This window comes from Perna viridis, chromosome 7 (genome assembly GCF_037379345.1).
Source record: "Perna viridis isolate PV_CMFRI_1.1 ecotype Kerala chromosome 7, ASM3737934v1, whole genome shotgun sequence".
Lineage (NCBI taxonomy): Eukaryota > Metazoa > Mollusca > Bivalvia > Mytilida > Mytilidae > Perna > Perna viridis.
This window is the reverse complement of record NC_142451.1, coordinates 42910491-42933843: the sequence shown is the minus strand read 5'-3', so window position 1 is coordinate 42933843 and position 23353 is coordinate 42910491. Positions and strand designations below refer to the sequence as shown.

General features: G+C 32.7%; 1 protein-coding gene across 1 annotated transcript in view; it reads right to left on the bottom strand.

Annotated features, from left to right (window-relative positions):
• LOC148612801 (uncharacterized) overlaps positions 1-23353 on the bottom strand; it is a 51049-nt gene extending 27696 nt beyond the window's left edge. The window contains exons 1-6 of the mRNA XM_088594544.1: positions 23337-23353; positions 15443-15557; positions 10300-10384; positions 2989-3270; positions 1106-1417; positions 7-291 (exon numbers count right to left, since the gene is read on the bottom strand). Coding sequence (XP_088450670.1) covers positions 7-291; positions 1106-1417; positions 2989-3270; positions 10300-10381 — 961 coding nt within the window. The 5' untranslated portion in view covers positions 10382-10384; positions 15443-15557; positions 23337-23353. The remainder of the gene's footprint in view (positions 1-6; positions 292-1105; positions 1418-2988; positions 3271-10299; positions 10385-15442; positions 15558-23336) is intronic.

Genomic DNA, 23353 nt, shown 5'->3' with positions numbered 1-23353 from the left:
ACAAACCTTTAGTTGTAACAGTAATCACTGATGTATTTTTGGTGGCTGTGCCATCAGTCGCCTCACAGAGATAATTGCCGGCATCAGACATCAACACATTAGCAATTGTCAAGGATGGGTTGTTTGGGTTTCCACCAGTGAGTCTAAAATTAGCGGCAAGGTTGAGTTGACGGTTGTTTTTGTACCATCTGATCTGAGTAGCTGTTCCGGATGTGACGACACATTGTAGCGTGATGGTTTTGCCAGTGTTTGTTTCGTACAAAGTCTGTGGGGCGTTGACTGCAAGTGGAGCTGTAATGGCAACAAAAGATTTAACAGAATTAAAACTTTCAATTGTTCATCAATTTTAACATATAGCGGGTGAAATAAAAATATTAAAGTGTTTCATGTTATGATCTTTAAGCTGTTTCATTATTAATGCACCTTATACTGATTACGGAGTTTCCTAATGTAAACAAATTATTGTTAATTGTAAAATGAAGCCGCACATTGATTTGACGTATCCTCCTTCCGATAAATCATAGTTTGAAACCATGCCAAGTCAATGATTGTGGAACAAATCGTTCTTGAAGTTTCCGTTAAAATTATTTTCCTCTAAATCATTTCAATAACAACCTGAACGACATTCATTCATCAACAGTTCATCAAAATCAACTACAAGTGTGAGTCTCGTCACGTGACCGTGTTATTCCACGAGAAACAAGACATGTTCCTAAATCCCATTCATAAGTCTACAAAGTGGTTGTTGATAGACTTAAGACTAACTTCTTATCAAAGAAAAACAAAATACGATAAGTTTGGTAATTACACAAAAACCGAAAATTCGGGTATTTAGGCGTCATATTGATGTACCCGGAGGTAACAATTGGTCTTTGGTATTTATTTCGTTTTACAGCAGAAATTAGGGATAAAAAATAAACCCGGAACGAGACTAATTAACACTACCGTCATAGCGTATCACATGCAAGAGAGCTTGCCACTTGAGGGTTTTAGGGCATGAATGAAATAGAACATGAACACTTTCTACAAAACCAGATAAGAAAGTGCGTTTCATGCAGGTTCAATATCAAAATGCACTGTAACATATAAATTTTGTTTTACGTACATCCAACATTTAGCTGCAGATCTGCAGTTCTAACGTCATCACCAGTTTGTGGGTGGTAAACGTCACAATAAATTTTCTGTTTGTCGTTTGCTGTTGTTGGGCTCCAGGTCAAGGTACCAGTCACGTTGAAGTTTGCTTGGGAGACGTCATATGCTGGTGTAGATGTAAATTGGGGATCAGCGAATTCACTGTTTTCGATTCTCATTTTCATTGTTGGCACAGGATATGCTCCAGTTGTAGTACACGTCCAGGTTCCAGGGGTTCCCGATAGGAAATCGGTAGGACCCGTCAAAACGGGGTCGGAGGGTGGTTCTATAGAATGAGAATAAAATGAAGATAATTGAAGCAGAGGTCATGGTTCGATGATTCGATGCTTGAGAATGTTTGTTCTTAGGGTAGATAGCAACAAGGGGGTACTTTTATCATTTAATAAAAAAAAATCAACGTTTTTAAATTGAGATATCTCTTAAGAGTTACATTAACTGCAAGGTTCCGCTAAAGTCAAAATCTAGGATACTACTAGATAAATAATTTTCCTTTTCATTTTCACTTATGTGGCTAGTAAATCCCTGAAACTTTGTTCAACACTTCTGAATACAGTTACCTACCCATAGACAAGGTCCATTGTGTAACAAAACATGTTTATACATAAACATTTTGTAAACAACAAAAGTACTTACTGTAACCTATTTTTTAAAATAAATTTATAGATTTACCAGGACATATTTTTGTTCGAAGGTGCGCATATTTTGTATACTAGACTTCTAGTGCAGGCACGATTTTTATAAAATGATAACCAGATTTTAATGAAAACTTTAATATTTTCTGATTATTGATGTTGGTATTTAGCTGAACCACAGCATAAACTATCATAATTTATCAAAATCTGAAGAATATAAGTATTTCATGGGAACCAATGTCTGCTTACCCTGCATAATACATTTTGGATCAGGAATATTTGAATTTCAGTCTTTTAGTCAGAATTTTGAAAACTGTAGATTTATTTAAAATATATTACTTACTTATTTTGTTCGAGAAATACTAATACAGAAGTTTGAAATTTTTTTTTTCAAAACTTGGCACATGCTTTTATGTTGAATGACACATCAAGATATGCATTACAAAGTTTCAGAACTATATTTATTTCATGTTATAAATGATGAATGAAAACAATTCAACAAGGCATGTCCTAGATATTGACTTGAGTGGAACCTTAAGCATACCAAATCGTGTATAAACATGAACATAGTAGGATAGCACCTCTCACGATAAAGATACTAAATGGTGACAAAAAAAAACATCAAAGATGGCCATTCGAATTTTAACCAGTATTTACACTTAAAATTTTTCGTTCTTTAAGAACAAGACTTAGTGTTTTCGTTTCTCTTTGTCCAAAATTTATCTTGATTATAGGAAACAAAGAAGGAATAAAGTCGTTATTATGTGCAATTTTCTTAGTAATAACAACATAACTTTATGGACATATTTAATGGCTTCTTTTTTTAGAATACAAACGGCATATACCATATAAAGGACAATCTGTCTAAACCGGACCCTGAGCCTTGAGTAAAACGAAAAAAATGTTTTGAACTTTTTGAAATTCCTTCGAACCTTAAATGTATGTTGAACCTTGGGAAACCGAACACCTGTATAAACCGAACACCTGTGTAAACAGAACAAATTCTAGGCCAAAAGGGGTTCCGTTTAGACAGGTTTATAATGCATTACCATTGTGAAAAACTGATATGACATGACTTTTCGAACACATTCGGCTTAAACAAGACTGGTATTCGGTTTTGCAGAGTATTAAAATATGTTTCACTATACTGCTGAATATATGAATGATTCATTCTATCTTGGTTTCACTGTATACTTTCACTTACTGTAGACTTCAACGAACTTTGTTCTCGACAGCGGGTTTTGCAATACTCCGTTTTCTGATTGACATTCAAATACAGCAAGATGTTCTTTGGCTGAGGCGACGAATGTGTAGTTGTTCTGTACAGTGTTTCCATTTTGAGTGTACGAGTCGTCAATGATGACGTCGTCTCTTAACCATTTAACGCTGGGTGACGGATCTCCGCCCGTTACTGTACAAGTAAGGGTGATTGTGTTCCCTTGAATGATAACTTGCGTTCCAGATATAATCGGCACACCAGGAGGAACTGAAAAAAGGTAACGATAAATTAGTTATTATCTCAGGCAGAGTAAACAATAAACGTTTTTTAAAGAGGTATAATTTGTTAGAAACATATGTATATTATATAAAAAAAAGTGCGTTTTTACAAGCAATTCTGTATATTTTTGAACTTTTCATCCATAATTCGTTCAATTCGGAAATCCAACCCACCATTATCGAAAAATTTTGTTGATTTTGCGAAAATTTTGGCAAAACGAGCAAATAATAGCATGGAATTCCTCTTCATTTTCTGGAAGCCCTCTGGGACCCAACTTTTTTAATACTCTCTGTACTTATTATATTGAAGAACATTCTTAGAAGACAATTGACTCTGATTACAATGTTCTGGTGAACTTTGACAAACAAAGATATTTTTTTTAAATTTTAAATTAAATGATGGCATGAATAAACCCGACAAGCTCTAATACGCAACATATTAGATGAGAGATCAAGATGCAGGGTCAATCTCGCATTCTTTATATAATGGCATCGTTAATTCGTTATTTTATTTATACCAAATTAAATTTAACTAATTAGCATTATCTAGTGACACATTTTGGGGCGGGCCATTGGTCATATTCCCCATAAAATTTGCACAATAGAATTCAAATCAAATGAGTCAACATGGCAAAAACAACTTACGAAATGACCTATAAAATTATATGGTAATCGATACAGTTTGAGTGTTTCTTTTTACAATTTCATGATAATCACGGAAGAATATACCTTAAGGGAACTTGACTGTATTTTCTCTCAATATTACTTACATTAAAATGATAGTTAACTGAGTAGTAAGTTACATGTAGCTACAAAGGTGTTTTTCATGATGCTTTTGGAAATGTTTGGCCCATGACACTACGCTGAATGGACATTGAAATATCGATGTTCGTACGTCCGTCCATCACACTTGACTTTGTGGACCCAACTCTTCAAAAACCGTTTAACGAATTTTGTTTAAATTCTGTATGGTTGTCAGACACCAAATATAGCTGATCATATACCGCCTTCATTTTGATTCAACAAATTTTACAGGAGTTATTGGACTTTTGGACTTCATCTTTTTTTTTGCGGCGGGGGACGTGGCGACGCAATCTTGTAAACACAAAAACAAAATGCTCACCGAGAACGAACGAAGCAGATAGAAGGAGAAACTTTTTAGCGGAAGTGGGAAGAAGAGTATGAATTTCACATGCAATTTACATGACGTATCGTGTGAGCTCAGTCACAAAACTGATTAATTCTCTAAATCAAGTTGCTTGTTTTAAAATACAATTGGAAATGGTAAGAAAGTTTTCTTTCAACACTTTAAATACTGTTTTGAGAACGATTTAATTACACAGATAAAGGCCGGTTAGAATCAAGTACTTTCAAAATATGTTTTAAAAATGTTCGTTTGTGTATTTACTTAAATCAAGTTCCATTAAAATGATTTCTTTTGTATATATTATCAAATATTTATAAATCTATCGTCTTAATATTTATATTATTTTAATCGTCTTAAAGAAAAGTTTGTTATGCGTATCAAATTCAATTCCGAAATCCTAAAGTAATGTTATAATTACATGTGATATAGTATTGAAATGAGGATGAAATTAACCCACATACTGGGATAGGTACTTTTGGGATCATGATTTGAATAGTGACACCATTGTCCAACTATTTAAAATCGTATCAAGATTATACTGTCAGACTCTATAGAAAAAAACTCTCTGATTTGGAAAATAGTAATGTTTAAGACGTCAGCAATTGATATTTTCCAAAAGAGTGACCCGTATTCATCTACGCCGGGGGAGGGTCTAAATGTATAAATATATGACATTATTAATAAGCATTTACACGTATCATTATATAAGGATCAATATGCAAAATATGCATTTGAATCTGAACCTGGTGGTTTACAAATATGAATAAGGGAACTACCATTTGATTTTTGTGAGGATGCTAGGATCATTTTTTTAATAAAAAGGAAGGAATGGAATTTTCAAGAAATAAAAAGCCAGGACATACCATAAGGAAGAATACAAAAGCAGGATATATTGGTGTCCTAATATTTTTGTTTATCTTAAAAACGCTTAGCGCCAAAGACAAAAAAGGCAGGACCTAAATTTTCACAAAATAAAATGGCAGCATATAGAAAATTTGATCCTAGCCCCCTCCCTCCCCTATAAAAATCAAATGGTTGCTCCCCATTGAAAGGCTGCCAGCGCAATCTTCAGCCAATCATCCAAGTAAAGAATGCGTAGATCGTAAAATCTTATGCAATTAATGTTGTCGAAAACAATTCTCGAGATGTTATAGAATAAATAAACATGTAATTAACTAGGTATAAGGTAATTCGGCAAAACTTGAATAGGCACTAATAGGGAAAAGTTAATACGAATATTTTCTTAACCATCCGGTATAATGTTTATGTACTTATAAATGCATTACAACTTTAAAATGAGTCTTTGTATAACCAGTGGGTGTAAATTATTCAAAATATGGCTTGTTTATATTCTCAAAGTCGTCCAAACCTATTTATTTAGGCATCATTATTAACTCTGCTGCAAAATTGTGTTAGTGTCATAAAAAAAGGATATTTCATGATTAATAATTGAGAGCATAAGCTTAAAATCAATTAGACTTTTGAGTTGTCATGGTACACAATACATGACAAAGATTATGCTATTCCATCCCGATACATACGAGAGCATCTGGTACCAGTCTTGCATTTCATATCCTTGAGCGGGTATACCAACATGGAGGCTATGAAAAATAGTGCGTTTTCTTTTTGTCTCTTTACAAACCTATGTTTTGTCAAAAATATGAACAATTACATATAAAAAAGAGCAAACGCAGCACTATAAGATGACAAACTTTTTGTTAAGAAAATTTAACATTATAACATAAAACTGTTTCTGTCTAGTACTTTTCTTTCTGATCTTTGTGGACTTACCCTACTTTTTTGTGCAAATTCATTTTAAACATGTCCTTAGAAATGATACATTAGTGAAAGTTTTATTGATTCAATATACATATTTTTTAATCCTAAAAATATGCATTTCACTATAGAAGTCTATGTGAAAATTAATGCAAGACTGATACCATCTAGGTCGAGAGCTGATTGAAGGTGATACAGCACGTGATACAGATTTGGTTACGTTTTATTGTACTTCTTTTTTAAACTAGGGAAGAATTTAAAGTGTACAAACTGTTCGTAGCCCCCCGCCCCCTTCCCCCCGCAATAAAAATGATAGAAGTAAGCATGCGATAAAGGGATGTGATATATGAATACAGGGGTGTGATAAAGGAAGGTATAACATTTTAGATTTATCAAATATTCTAAAATGCTGTATTTATACACGTGTATTATATGATAAAATAGATTATTAAAGTTACAATGTTTAAAAGTGATGCGGTTACACGTATCAAATTTAAATGCGATGCTGAATTTGTGGCTGACTGAATGACCGACTTAATTTCTACTAAGGGAGCGACCATTTGATATATATGGGTGGGCTAGGATTAAAATTTCTCTTTCATTAAATGAACCATAAATTTTACAGCCTAAACCTGCATTCTGCATTTTTTCAGAGCCTGCACTGTCCTGACTATTTTTCCTGGATTTGTGAGTCCTGCCTTTTTATTTCAAATTTAACGGTTGCTCCTTAAACACGTCGTTGCCTTCTCTGTATACGGACAACCACAGCTGTACGTACATTTAAACCGAGACTGACCAATATTAAGGGTTAAGAGAACCGTATGATTTAAATACTATATCCCCAAAGGCTCTTGTTCCTTCAAGGACACTCTATTGCGGTGGTCAGTACGTAATACCAAAATAGAAAACTTTTATTCAAAATATTGTTTTAAATGGTACACGCGTTTTAATTCCAGTTCACCAAATGAACAGTTTCTAATCTGACTTGTATAAAATACCCAATTCTATATTAGAGGACATACCATAGAACGGTAATGACTTATCTATGTTATTTTGATGGGAGGTTTCGATAAATGGTCAAAAAATACCATTCAAACTGTGTGAGGTCGAATCGTTTAATGGGGTCAGAGTTAAGCTACATTTATTCGCTATACTGAAGCTGTTAGATGTTGTTTGTTGGGGTTTAGCGTCCGAGCAGCAATATTTCAGCTATATTCAGACGATGAAGCTGTTAGAAGTGTCAAACACGTCATATCGTTTCGTAAAAATATTACAAAGAGAAGTGTTTTTTTTTTATTATTATTTTTACAAAACTACTATGAACTCACTCAATTGTATAAAAACCAGTTTAAAATCCCCAAAATGAGGAATGTTGCCCGCGAGCATGACAAATTTAAGATCTATGGCTTGGCATATTTTTTTTTATCATTTGAAAGTTTTACTAGGCTTTTTGCAATAAGAGCATATGTATATCTAAAAAATTACAAGATTATTTGTCAACTCATCTCAATATTACAAATATTGCTGCCTGGGATCACCGTTGAGCGAAACTTTCCTCCATGAAGCCATAACTGCCTATTTTTCGTAAAATTTGCGCATTATTGGGAAGTAGTTCATGTAAGAATAAACCGAATGAAACTATATGTTTAAGAAAAATAGTGTAGAACTCCTATGTTGTGTCAAATTAGAGAAGATGCTTAATATTTGTCTTATTGGCGAACATTATATTTACTGAACATGCCCCTCCCTTTTTGTCATGGACATTGTATTATATACAGTTAGTAATAAAAAAGGAATACATTTACATTAAGGCTAACCTTGAAAACTGGGTTAAAAAGTACGCATCATTAAAATTAAATAGTCCCATCCCTTAAAGACTCTTACTCCAAGGACACTCTATTGTAATGGTCAGTAATATCAAAATAGAAAATCTTATTCAAAATATTTTTATAAATAGTAAATAATTTTAATTGAAGATAATAGTAAACACATACATTTAATTTTCTGTCACCAAATTGACAATTTCTAAACTGACATAAATACAATCTGAAGGTTCTATGAAAGAAGAAAGGACCACCTTGAACACAGGCAAGGGCTATTTTACTTCAATTATTTCAATACGCGTTGTGGATAGACATTAGAGGTCCAACAGTCCTTTGGGGGATGAGCAGCAATGCTGTACATGTGAATAGACCCTTTTGTGGAAAGTTGATGAGCATGCTTAGTATACACTCCCGCAAAGTATGGCTTGGGTGAAATAAAAGAATTTTTTCGAGGAAGTGTATATTGAGCATGTGCTTCGCAATCTTATCGGCTATCCAACAGATACATTTTTTCGTTATTCCAAAGTCCTTTAAGCAGAAGGATATGTGGAAAAAATTGATTATAATGTCTGCACATGATTAATTCAGTGGTTAATTGTGATTTGTTTTACATTTTGTAGCAGATGTTCAGAACCAGAATGAGAGCGTTTGATCAATCGTACACGAAACGTTGAGTCTGGTATTTTTGAAGCAAAGGCTCGCATTTACGCATACTACCCCAATCAAACACATTGTCCTGACTCGCCAACCAGTGGTCATTCTGCATGCCACGTGTATGAGTTGCTTCGTGTCAAAATAACAATACTTTCATCATCATTGTAATTTACATCGTGAAAGTCTTAACAAATATAGCAAGCATCTCAATACTTGTTAATCAAAAGCATCGTGATACTAATTAAAAGCACCGAGCATTACGATATGCTATTAACTGACAAAAGCATCGCGATTGAAGTTAAAAGTATCACGACGGAAGTTAAAAGCACCATGATGGAAGTCAAATGCCGTTTCATCATGATGCTATAACTTCATAACAATCGCGATGAATCGCTATGGTTTTCATTAATTATAGCGGATAATATGCATCAATCTTTCAAAAAAAAGTACGTTGAGAGTACACTTCACTTAGTTTAATTATTTCAAAAAGGAACAATTAATCCCGTTACTTATTTGTGCATGGCTTGTCAAAAAAAACTTTTGTTCCCTGTAGTAGTTCAATCAATAATATTAACTGTATACAATACATCTTTTGTATCCATTTCTCAGCAACAAAAATGATAATGACTTTCTATCCCCCAAACCACAACCAAAATAAACAACCTATTATCAAATATTAAATTATCAAAATTACAGTAAAAATAATTCGAAAATTCTCGGGCTTAAGGAAATAATGTATATCTTTCCAGCAATCAATCGGAACTTCTCTGACTTTCTCGTTACACAGAAGAAAAACCTCGGAGGCAGTAGGCGGGAGGATCTGTCAGTAATTAGAGTAAATCTGGTTAAATTTTTTACCATTATTTTTTTCTAAGCTCCTCGATTCGCGCCAAAATTCTTGAAAGTGTTATTGTTCTTTACTTACTATGTGTAGTGCAACCAGGTGGATAGATTTACATTGATTCGCGTACGACTACAATTCCGGCAAAAATTATACTTTCTGCATCCGAGGTTAATTTTTAGTGTAGCAGAAATTGCCGAGTAGTTCCGATTGTTTAGCAATGTCAGCGGTTTATATGTTAACGCATCTTTATCATTTTCATGAAAAAAAATTCATAGGATTTTGATAATATATCTTTTCATGCGTAGGAAGTTATTCAATTCATTTAAACCCCATTGAGGTATAGATAGGAAAAATATTATAATAAGAGTTTTATAAATTACCAAGGAACTACATATTAAAGAATTCTACGGGCCGTTAATTTTTTATGGTTATGGTTGGTTGGTCCAATATCTAATTTATACAGTTGCAATTAATTATTCGGTTTTACCCGCTTTGTATTTGAGATTTCTGCTGTAACAAAAATTGTACAGCTCTGATGATTTCAGTATATTTAGGCGTGTAATGTGTTCTTTAAAAAATCGTTTCGGTCATAAGCTATTATTATTTATATAGCAAAACGGTAGACAAAACTGACAAAAAAAATCAAGAAACAAAATATTTGTACTTGACAACTATAGCTAGCTGACAGCCATTTTGCTGATCCGGTAGTACACGAAGGAAAATAAATAATTTCCTTAACATGGCCTCACAGAAGTATGGAATGCAGATACATACCTTGAGCCAAACATGTAATGACAAACAGAGGCAATACACAACAGCAAGCCCAAAGGGCAGATCTTGTTGTGAAGCCCACCATCACCTGGAAAGAAAACACCAATAAAATTTAAATAAAATTAGAAATTAGAACACCTGATTAAATTCAAATGGTTTAAGCCGGTATTTGTGTTATCACACCAAGCCATGAGAAATCTTAAATTAACCGGAACTGACAAGATAACATAAATTTCCCCTGTTTGTGTTGTTCACGAACATTTGACGATTTAATTTCTGCTAAGATTTTAGTTTTCCTCACGAAAAATCAGCATGGCCCTTTCATATCATGCCCCCCCCCCTCCGCGTTACATTTGCTCTTATTCCCTGAGCTATAAAAATAACGTTAGTGGGCGTTTCAAGAGGGAACGAGTTGTTAAGGGGGCCAAGAATCGAGCAAAAATCAATTTCTATTAGGCAAGGATAACAGACAAACACAAGAAATCAACAATGAAATAAACATAATACCACGTACAAAGAAACAGAAGTAAAAGAGCAAACCGGACTTCACTAAAACCGAGAGTATGGACCAATGCTATTTTAGTTTATGACGTCATTACTTGCGATCAACTTTACACTTACGACTTTTTGTGAAATCGAGAACTGGTGAACAGTTTGGGTAAGAACGTGTTTTCGTACACATCACTGGTTATAACGTTAGTGGAATTGAAGCCTTAAGTATAGACCTCACTTTTGTTTCGTTTTGTTTTTAAAAATTGGTGTTTCTCTTGCTTTTACGAGATGAGATAACGCATACTAATTCTAAATAGCTGATATATTGGTTGTATAATATAACAAGAATGGATATGGTGAATATGCCAAAGAGACTCCAACCCCACCGGGATATAATATGTCTGTTCAATGCCACTCATTAACGAGAAAACCCTCAAACCACGAGCAGGCTGCAGCTGGTCCCGAAACAAAACAGATACAGCGAAAAAGTTGACTCCATATACTCCAGCAACATGAAAGTAAACGTAAACTAAAATTGAAAACGAAACAAAGCATACTGAAATTTTAACTTGTGACAGGAGCAAAAACACACCTAAAAATCAGTTCAAAAAGGTCGGAGTCCCTAGCTTAAACTGAATATACACAAATGCACAAACAAATGACAACTAGCAGATAACTGACATACCAGCTCCGGACCAATTTAAACCTACAAAAAGTTATGCCCTCACAAATACCTTTAACTGTTTTTTTTTTTTTTTTTTTTTTTTTTTTTGCAATTGTTAACGAAATCCATTAAAATAAAGAAAAGTGATTTTTTTCTTCGTGCAACTAGAGCTATACAAGATCAGATACCATAAAATATATTAAATCTACAAATTATATCTTCAAAGAGTAAATCATTTTCAAAAGCATACATGCATACAATTTTATAAATTTATGGCTATTTTTAATCATGTTCCGGCAAAGCAGTTTGTGATCATTTAAAAACCTGATTTAACGCCTACTGTTGATCACATTCAAAATTATTATAATCATTTAAAACATGCATTGTATATGAAAAGCAATGCCTGTTGTGATCACAAGTTTGCATTTGCAACGATTGTCCTAAAATGTCTACGTGCAACACAGTTTTTTATAAATGAAATTTTCTGTTCTCAATGCTACACCCTCCTCCACACTTTTCCCCTCTTTGTCGTGATACAAAAAAAAATAAATGCATGCGAAGGTTTTAATATTTCCAATGCTGCTTCCCCTTGTCTTGATAGAAAAAGTAAATGCATTGCGAAGAATCTTTCCGGGTTCACTATGTGCAACACAGCATTTTCATAAATGTTAATTCAAAAATAATTCATGGAGGGGGTAGATTTGTAAACATTGTAACATGGATACGGCATTTATATTCGATTATTGTTAAATGGAAATATAAATGCCAAACCCATGTTCAAATGAGTACAAATCTACCCCCGTAAGGAATAATTTCTTTTCTAATATGACAAATACGGTAATTTTTTTTGACAAAAAAAAATCCCTACGCGCAGCCAAAATAACGGCTGTTCCGTTTAATCTCCCCCTTATGGAAGTTGGATTAATTATGAAATAAACCACATATCCAAGTAAACCATCTATTGAATAAGTATTAGTATAGTATTAGATAACTTTTTAGTCGTTAAATCATCGTGTAAACGTTTTATATGAGTGTTTCGTCTCGAAGCAATAGCGAAAGAAAAGAAGCAGTGCGCAGGTGCTAGAGGTGGGTTTGTACCGACATATACTGTTTGACGATATGAAACATCGTATTAGAATTTACTTTTATCTAATGCCCTTGTCGTGATAAAACAAATAAATGTTTTAAGTACCAGTCCACATAAAATTCAGACACTGCCAGTGGTAAAGCGATTCATGGTGAAGGAAAACCCACCAAACAAACCATGCTTTTTCAGTCTACATATGCTATACTTTCAGATAACAACAATCTTTTCTGCATTCAGATCTGCACTTTTTAGAAAATCATACATTCATCTCCCACTGAAGTCAACCAAATGAAGCCAAATCAAGAACGATAACTCTTCCAAAGTGCAAATTTCATGTACAATCTTTATGATTTTTATCTCAAAAGCGCAACAACCAATGAAAAACTAAGACTGGATATGTGATCAGTAATTGTTTCTGAACAAGACATAATACAGAACTCGGTAGTTTTTGACATGCATGAATTACCTTCTGTCTGATTTTTAGAAAGATTGTTACTTAAAAACACTAACCCCGGGAATTGCAAACTATATCTTACTGATTACTCTAATATTACTACGGTTTCTATAGAATGATACTTGAGTACTTGACATTTCTTATGATTTTGTCTATAAAAACACTTCAATCATTTCGCTTCTTTCAAAATCCATTAATTGCATTTCTACCCAAACTGGAGATTCAGTACCAAGACACATACTATTTGATTCATATCATTGTTAATTTCCATCTCCTGTTGTAGGTATTAATCATTTGATTGTTAATGTATGTTCTTAACTAGTATTTTATAATTCAATTTCACGTGTGAGTAAACTTTAGTTCGGGACCGCCGGACTATAGCAACTATAAACCCGTTAACATCCAACTGGGAGAAACGGTCACATTTCCATTTATATAGCAGATAAAGAAATACCTTTTAAATTAAATGCAGCTTACAATATATCGTATGTAATTATTTAAGACAAAAACCCGTTTGATCAAAAACGGAAGAAAGCTGTATGTTCCAATCGCTACTTTAACACAGACGACAATGAACCAATAGACGGAAATTTTCGTGTTACTTAAAGCTGTCAAGAGCAATAACTTTTTGATTTGACTATCAGCAAAAAGAATAAGTATTCACAGAAACTGAGTACTATATACATTTAATAAGTTACTTTTGACACAAAAAAAAAAAAAAAAGAATAGAAAAGAAAGAAAAAAACAAGACCAACACTTTTTCTTCGGTTTCCATTTTTAGCCGAATTAACCATGACTACAGTAACATTTCTTAACATAAGCATTTAAGATCTTGAAACACATTTGAGTCCCAAATACGGTGATAAACGCCAATTGGAAATATGAAACAATTGCTTTTTTGCCAAAAGCAGCATGTGATACATCCATGTTACCAATTATTTGCAGCTCTAAAACCTAGTGGTTCAAGCAGTAAAATTTTGCATTTTGCGACGCCTACCAGCCATTATTTACCCATTAACTTTGTTTAACTTTGTTTGTACAGTTTATTACAAAAATACCACTCATATTAGATATACGTCCGACGGTCTCAAAGAGCAGAGCAAACTGTTGTACAATAATAGACGCAAACACTACTGGAATGTATCTGCGGTTCACAAAAAAAAGCAAACTCCGAAAAAGTAATCCAGAATATTATTCAACATTCAGTTCTCTCAAGAACTTACAGGGGGTCCAGGACTTCAACTTTGGGGCATACATAGAATTAAAGACCAAGCGTAGCGAGGCAAGACATTTTTTGGGGATAAAATTTGAAAAAAAAACTATATTTAAAAAAATCCCTAATCTAGGGGATGCCTTATCAATCCAGCGTACTAAGGAATTGAATATATAATGATTTTACAAAAACTTAGCCCATGTGACAAATTTCTAACGAGTCATTAGTGTAATGGCCTATCAACCGTAACTTATGTTGTGTAAAATCTCAAATTTAAATCTACTGTAAAATATTCTTCATATCCGTCGTTTTAAGATTTTTTTTTCAAAATAAAAATAATACAATAAATTAAAACGAATAACAGTTTGCTGAACATTATATTGGTAACTTGTGTGACAAACTAGCACTTAGTGGGATGACGAGATGCTTATTTACTTTTAGAAATGACAACCACATCAGAGAAGTATTATGCTCTTAAGTGAAAAATAAGAAGGGGTTCAGTAAAAAGGGGGGTTCTATGATATAATTATTTGTTGACTTTACCCCAAAATGCACAAAAATAACCAAATGTTTCAACAGCAGTGACCCCCTCCCTGGTTGCGCTTCTGAAGATGTTTGTAAATGTTGCCGCAAAATTAAAAATGATGAAGATTATTGTGTATCACATAACGGCGTTTGCATAAAGAAATGAAAGGTTAATTGAAAAAAATGATTCAAATGCAATAGGCATTAACCCCTTTTTTATGTGATTAACTAAATAACCTTTACAAAAACAAAAAAGGGGCAACTTTATAATAATATTACATGAACAAATTGATCACCAAGAATCCAGCTCTGCCTGAACTACTGAAAATTTACGTTAAGCTGTTATTTCGTGACACATGCTGGTAAGTTGTAGTAATATCAATGACAAAACAAATAAAAACAAATTATTGAAAAAATATAATCAGAGTCACAGTATCATAGAACTAGGAATAAAATCTTCATATATATTTTGAAGGACACGACTGAAAATTAGAATAAATAGATTGAAGCAAGTTTTATCTGATTGTAAACCACCGGTAAAAATTCACTTTAATATCACCATGAAAACTTATAATTTAAAAAAGACAAATGTCATTTTTCTATAATAAATGTACATGTATTTTTTTTTCTAATACATTATAAAGATTAATATTTTTATATTCACCATATTAAAAACAAATTCTTAACACAGTAAGAAAAAAATCTTCTTACCCTTTTTTCCTTCGGTTCTCTTTGCAGATGTTTCACAAACTGTCGAACCTGCCCAACCACTGTTCTACATGTACCCGCTACCAGATCACGTGTCAAAATCCAAGAGCTCGAATGACTATGAAAAAAAGCGTGGGATTATATAAAAAACATTATTGATAAATATCTTCAAAACTTTAAGAATGATATAGGCGGTTGAAAACAGGCAAGGACCATTAAACTGGTTTAAGGAATCGACGTGTATTGTTAAAACACTTGTCCTTGAGTTAAATCTTTACATATACAGGAATTTAAAACTTTTGATTATATTTAGTACATGTACCTGTGAAAAAATCTTTCATAATCTTACAAATTAAGTAGGCTTTTGTGCTATTTAAAGGTAAAATTTAACCTGCTTACTTTCATCTATTTAGAAAAAAATAAAGTGCAATAGACCTAAATCGTATTACAATGTAAAACGCGGGGGCATTAAAGGCCGACTATATCCATTTATTTTATAGTCTTTAGTCATGTTGATGCACTAAAGTTCCTTCTAACAGTGGCTGAACCAGAGGGTCAAGGTTTGGACCCCTCTTTTTGTTGGAAAATTTTAATTTTGTGCATTTTAATGGGTTAACATTGACCAGTAATGATCTAGAACCCCCTTTTTTCTCTCTCGATCCGTTGCTGTACTACCGTTTTGATCTTTTGATCATTTAGATCACTTGTTGACAAATCGCCAATTTACAATGGGTGACCCTTCGCATACTAATCATTGTTCATTTTGTATTTATGATCAGTGTACTTGAAAAGAATGAATAGCAGAACAAAGTGGCATGCCTCAGGGTTCCCTGTTCAAGGCCAAGTTTATTGATGAATGCTGAATAAGCAACCATTTGACGGCAATGTGTGGTGAATGATCTAGAATAAATTTCCGCTACAGACACCGTGAAGTCAGCCTCATATCTTGACCTACACTTAAGAGATCGATGGTAATGGAAAACTATTGTAGTTACAAATTACGAGGAATCTGTAGCAAGAACTATATATTTGTATCTAGGTGTACCATCTTTTTTGGAGAAACAACGATGTATAATGCTTTTGAGTCGGGATTTTAACTAAGTATGGGGAATAGTTATAAAGTTAATTAAAGTTTTCCTTTAAAGTATATCCAAAACCACAATTCTAAGCCTCACTGTTAATAATTGGCAATATGTTTTGTGAATAAATGTGCGGTACATTAGAACGTAGTAAAAGTTAAATTGGTACGGTTGTTCTCATTTTTATATTATTATACGCTGATGCATTTGTTGCGTTTCATCATATTTATTCTCTTTTCTATTGTGCATGTTAGGGCACTAACCCTGCCGGTGAACCCGGTCCATGCTCCCAGTTTTTAGTGGAGTCCAAGTTGCTTATTTCTTTTGTTTCTTGTTCTTGTTATTTTATCTTCTTTGTTGTGTTTGTCTGTTTTCGATGTCTGGTCTTTATCCCTGAATTGCATTCTTTTGATTTCCACTAGAATCTTGGTAACTTTAATTACTCTTTCAATAGCAAATGTCGGAAGAAAGAACTTTTTGGTATTTTATCTTCTTTGTTGTGTTTGTCTGTTTTCCATGTCTGGTCTTTATCCCTGAATTGCATTCTTTTAATTTCCGCTAGAATCTTGGTAACCTTAATTACTCTTTCAATAGCAAATGTCGGAAGAAAGAACTTTTTGGTATTCTTGACCAAGCGTCGCAACACGGTACACGTGCGTTCAAAATGTGTCGGGGGTCTATGAAGGCATGCGTGTTTGCGGTTTCTTTTTTTTTGTTTTTTTGCTTTTGTTTTTGTTTTTTTTTCTAAGAAATTTCACTCGCTCTCATGCGACAATTCGTGTACTCAAGATACTGATTATTAAGAGGAGAAAAAGAAACAAATATGAATATAAAGCATTCAAATCCGAATGTCGCACGGATATCTTTTACAGAGATATTATGCGATAGATATTAGAACACCGTTCTTTTATCGTTATAAACATGATTTTATAGAGTATAGTATTATTTATACATAAAAAATAGTAATTTAAAAAAAGCATTAGAACAATTATTTTTTTGTTGAATGACTTGGAGTCTTGGAAAGAAAAAGATTACTTTTATTCGGCGCTTGCAGACGATTATCTCTTTATTATTGCCAATGCCATCACTAACACCTTTAAATCTTAACAATCTCAGAAGGTAAGCAAAGTACTCATGTACTGTGTCAACAAATTTAGAATGAGAAACACGAGAAAAAAAAGAATGCAAAATGCTAAATGGAATTACAACAAATAAAGTGATATTTAGAACTTAACGCAAAACGCTATTTAATATCAAGTTTTCTGTTGTAAATTGATGCGAGCATGCAAAATTCTCACCAAAATCTTCACATTTTATAACAAATAATAAGTTATAGAAAATATGACATTTTCCCCCCAAAATATATATGTACGTTCTAAACACATCAGAATTTCATAACAAAAAAGAATCTCATTAATATGGTTATTTGAATATATTCTCCTTGCTCGACAACTTTAGCATTTTTTAAACATGCAAACAAACAAAAAAAAAAAAGAAAACAGCCGTTTTATTGTTGATGTTTGAGCTTGAGAGCATACATTTGACATGAAAGCATAAATAGTTACTAAAACTATAAAGTATGATAATTATTCCATTGTTGATTAATGCAGTTATGCATAATTACCATACAAAGTTATTGAAAAGCATACATGCTACACAAAACGTGATAGTCTACTTAACAACTTTGAAAACATCTCACGTACTTTCAAATACATCAGAATTTCATGAAAAGCTATCAAATCATTCTTTTATGCCTATTCAGAAATGTTTTATAAGAGTGACAACTATAAAATGGCAATTCCTGTTTTATTGTTTATATTTATTTATGAGCTAGTATTCTGGCATGAAAAGCATAAATAATGTTGAAAACCATTAAAAATTTCAAGTTTTTTTTATTGTAGATAGATACGAGCATGAACCTCAAAATCGTTAAAATATACATCACACAACAAAAAAAATACCACTTGATTGAAAAGGGGAATAAATGACTTTAAAGTTTGTTTCATACTGACGGCGTAAAGATCTAATAGTGATTCTAATGTTTTTAGTTCGAATCAACAAACTTACTACGAGGTAGAAATACAAAAACAGCTCTATAATAAAACCGGCTCTGTAATGGCCATTTTTCTAAGGTCAAAAGTCAGATTTTTAGGGGCACAAGAACTGTTGTTGTTAGCCTTCCATTTTCATGTTCCAATTCTATAGACCCTTTTGTGCTAAAGGAGGTAGGGGGGATAGTCGATGAATATGCGTAGAGCATGCTCAATATACAATTCCGCGAGGAAAATTCTTTTGTTCTACCCAACCCCTGCCTCGCGGAAGTGTATATTGAGCATGTTCACCAACTTACCACAAAAGGGTCTATAGGCCCCATTATAATAAGTGGTTACATCGATTATCTCAGCTACTAAGTATTCAATTCTTTATACATCAGAGGTACATAAGCTTTTTTTGGAAATCACGCTCTTTAAAGTTTGTTTGCTTTCTATATCATTTTTAATGTGGATTTGTGCTTAATGTAAACATATAGTGCTATAATTATTTGTTTTGGACCGTCTTATAACCATATAGTAACCATATTATTTAATTTCAGATGCAACACGCTTTCTGATTTGATGAAAAAAAAATTGTCCATTATCTCATAGACAAAATTTTGTAATGTGACTGTGACGCCATCAACCTCTTTTGCTGATTTACTCCTTAAATTTTGATACTAAAATTAAATTTTATTGAATGAATTGTTATATTTTTTTTGGTCTTTTTGAAATAAGTCCAATGTCCGTGGTGCACCTTCAAAATATTTCAGTGTGCAATATAACAGCCATTCCTTAAAAGACTTTTAACTTTAATATGTTCAATTTGAAATGAGTATCTATTTGTACATTGTAAATCAGTTTCATTAATAAAATCATTGCAACTGTTTACCAAGTATGAATAATACCTGCAGAATTCAGATATATAATCTAATAATATGGAATTGTTACCTTCTTAAATTACTAGGAATTAATATGATCACTTTGTATTAAAAAAAAAATATGTGCAAATTTTTATCGTTGATGCAAGGGACGCGGAATACAGCCGACTCCCAATCCTTTAAGCCAAGATTACAATGCATTGGTAACAAATCGGATAGTCATTGAAGTGTTTGGTTTAAAGTAATTATACCCTATTACACGGAGCATCTTTTTTCTGCCATCCTGCAAATTTGTGAAGAAAAATTGCTTTCAACAAGCAAATAATGATTAATATGGTGATTAAAATATTTTATTTCTAAAAAAAAAAATACATTACTGGCAAAAATACCAAAAAAAAAAGTATTTCAAAAAATTTTTTTCAAGCGAAAATTATTAATGAAAAAAAATGTTTTGTAAAAATGTAAATAGTAGTCTTAAGTTTATTGAAAATGAAGATATAAGCTCGATGACCCGAAATTTTCCTTAAGCGTATCAGAAAAGTTTTCTTTTTTCAAATTGAAAAAAATATTGAAAAAAAAACATAAATAGACCTGTCATAAATAAAAGAGAAATATGGATAATCCCCTGTAATTTATATGGAATTCGAAATTTGGTGACCTGGTCATTTTTGTCGAACTGAAATATAAAAATTATTATTTCACCACACATCATATCTAAGATAAATTTGGAAAATATTTAGACCAAAGCAATGAAGTATGATATCCCCTTAATAACAATTGCGCTAAAATGGATCAATGGTAACCTTTGACTTCTGCTTTCCTAAATCTCTCGACCCGAGTCCGAAAGAGCACGAATAAAATGGAAGAAACAAACACAGAAAAATACTATCAATAAACAGTTAACAATGGCGGATCCACAGACTTACAAATGGAGACCTAATCTGGCTTCCAGTTATTTCCTAAATAAAAATGTATAAAAAAAATGCGCATGGTATTTGTTTGCTTTTATTATAAAATGTTAAATATATTTGTATCGAAATTCTTTAATCTTTTATTGAACTCTATTGTTTTCTGAGTATTTTAAATATTTTAAAATATTTTCGAACTACAGGGACTTGCTCCCTCCCACTATACAATCCAATTAAAATTAAATCTTTAATTACGCTACTCTCCTTGACTTGGCACATTCGGATCTTGTATTTTAATCCGATTGTCCGACTAATATGTTGCACGGAAATTCATATTTATATACTAGTCGGACTGCATTTTTGATAGTGGGGGCAAGTCCTAGTCTTCCACTGAAAGAAATATAAAATTTTGAAAGACATATCGATATCAAAAGAGGGCACGGGCCACCACCCACCCCTGCCTATGAGTGATTAAAATATCTACCATTACTGAAAAAAAAAAAACACGAGTACGCTTTTTTTCATTTTTTTTTTCAAAGGGAGGTAGTTTATATGAAATGTTATAAGCTTTGGACCCACATGCTTTGGTCAACGAGTTTAAATCAACAGTAACATACATAAATGTAGATTATTATTGAACTCGACACAAACACTAGTCTTCTTTCTTCATTTCTTTTACAGTCTTAGATGGTCAGTTAGTATGTGACTTATTCATTGTTAAAAATATGACAAATCTATGAAAACAAAAGGAAGTACTAAGTACAGCAAAAAATATTTTTATCTAAATTCGGACCAACACATATACATTTTGTAGTTAGCATATACATGGCTTATACCGTCTCACTACATACCGAAAATAACCTGGATTATTCGCTTTGTTTAACAAACAAAACAGTGGAAAGAATTTGGGTAGGTGGTACGAAAGGATACATGTACTTAATTTACTACAAACTATGGACTACATGTAAAAGGGAGTAGGTGAAAATGTAATAAACAATTGTTTGTCAGACCTTTATAACCAGTTTTCGTAATTGTTTTTTTTAACAATATCTACTGCCAAGGATAGTTCATATGGAAAGGAACCTCGCACCGGTGCATGTGTTCTAAGCTATAACAGTGTGTCTTCGAACTTTAACCTATGTCAACATTATTTACATATTCGTTCCTGTATTTGCATTAAGTAAAAAATGTTACTAACTTTACAAAATTTAAAACTTACTCAAAGCAGAAGTTTCAAATAAATGTTATGGAAAAACACAGAAATGTTTGTCGGAATGCGTTTATTTTATTCGATTTTATAGGTTGTATCCAAATTTTTCTTCTGATATTAAATAATAAATTCGTGTCAAAATTCTCCAAAAATCATATTCCGATTATTAAAAAAAGGTAGACGTGGATAACAAGTTGAATTCTAAGCTCTAACCATTCATGACATAACAGTAAATATTTAATAATGTTGAATTATGAAACTTGATAATAATAAGGCAGAACAGTTAATTGAAATTGAAATGTATGTTACCAAAAGTCAATATCATTGATCGATAAAACTGTCTGTACAAGGAGAATATAAGACTTTTACCTAGAACGGCAGAAAAAAAAATTAAATACTAGGATATAAAAAGCCAGCGATTCAAGCACATACATGTACATATCCATGGGACCCTAGTGTCATATTCGGTTTAGATCACAGATTGCAAGAAAAAACGCTCGAATACTATACTAAATATAAAATAAGAAAACCTTTACGTTGCCAAAAATGTTTTTGGGTCAAAATATTTTTCAGTGCACAAAAAATTCATGTTTGGCTCTAGGCTTGGCGCAAAAAACTATCAACCGATAGTTATGACCTCCTGGGTTTGATGTAAAGGAGAAGGAACCTAGGGCATTGTGTCCTTTCCAAAAACATCAACTACAAATTATATATAGGCAAAATTATTTCACATGATCTTTACACGAATTTCACATGATTTTCACCTGAATTGAGCAAATCGACTTTGTGACAGAGTTCACGTGAAAATTAGAAGAATCGAGTCTTCACGTGAAATTCACGTTAATTGTTCACATGAAAGCCGTGTTCAGTGAATTTTACGTGAAAATCAAGTTAATTTTATGTTAAGTTCGAATGAATTTCATGTGAAAATATTTGCCTGTGTAACAACATAAAAAGTGTTCAAGACAGAAATTAATATAAATATGAAAAAATATGCTATATGACTTTCCCGGTTCAATGTGATGACGTCAGAAATTTGAGTTATTTTGCCTTTTTTTTTTCATTTTAACATCCAGAAAATGATGCCTGTATGTACACCCAAGAAACAATTTAATATGTTTACTTATTATAAGCATGTAATAATGAATGTTATTTTAAATAAGATGTTGTTTCTTGAGTGTCTGCCAGAAATGTGAGATAAAGGAAAGGTAGTAGTTAAGAATTTCTTAAGTAAAATTATATAGTCAAATCGGTGGGTTTTTGACATGCATGCATGTTGCTGATTTTTCCCATTTTGTCTGATTCTTATAAATACGTATACTTAAGCGATTTTTTGTCATTCTAATGCAATAATATTTAGACATGCGTATTAGTTAATTTTACCAGTCTCCAAATTCAATAATAATTTATACTTTCAACACTATAGTCGTAAAGATTAGTTCTCAGTCATATCTTGGGCCAAGAGAACCCCTTAACGTCCCATTTCCCTTGATAAGAAGAATATACGAAATGTGAACAACCTAGTTCCTCGTGGAAACGGAAGTCAGTAATGACATGGACAGTTGGGAATACAAGAGGTCTGTCTATGGCTACTCTAGTCTTCACTTTGCACAGCTGTAATGCACAAAATCCTAGAGTCACTTGTTTGCCTAGAGTCACGTGTTTGATAGCCCGTCAATAGCATTGATCGCTTTGGTCATCTTAATTAAGAAATGTAATTACATGTACACAGGTAATAGTATATATAAAAGAAACTTTGAGCAATCTACATGTACATACAACCTACCTTGTTGGCCTTGACAA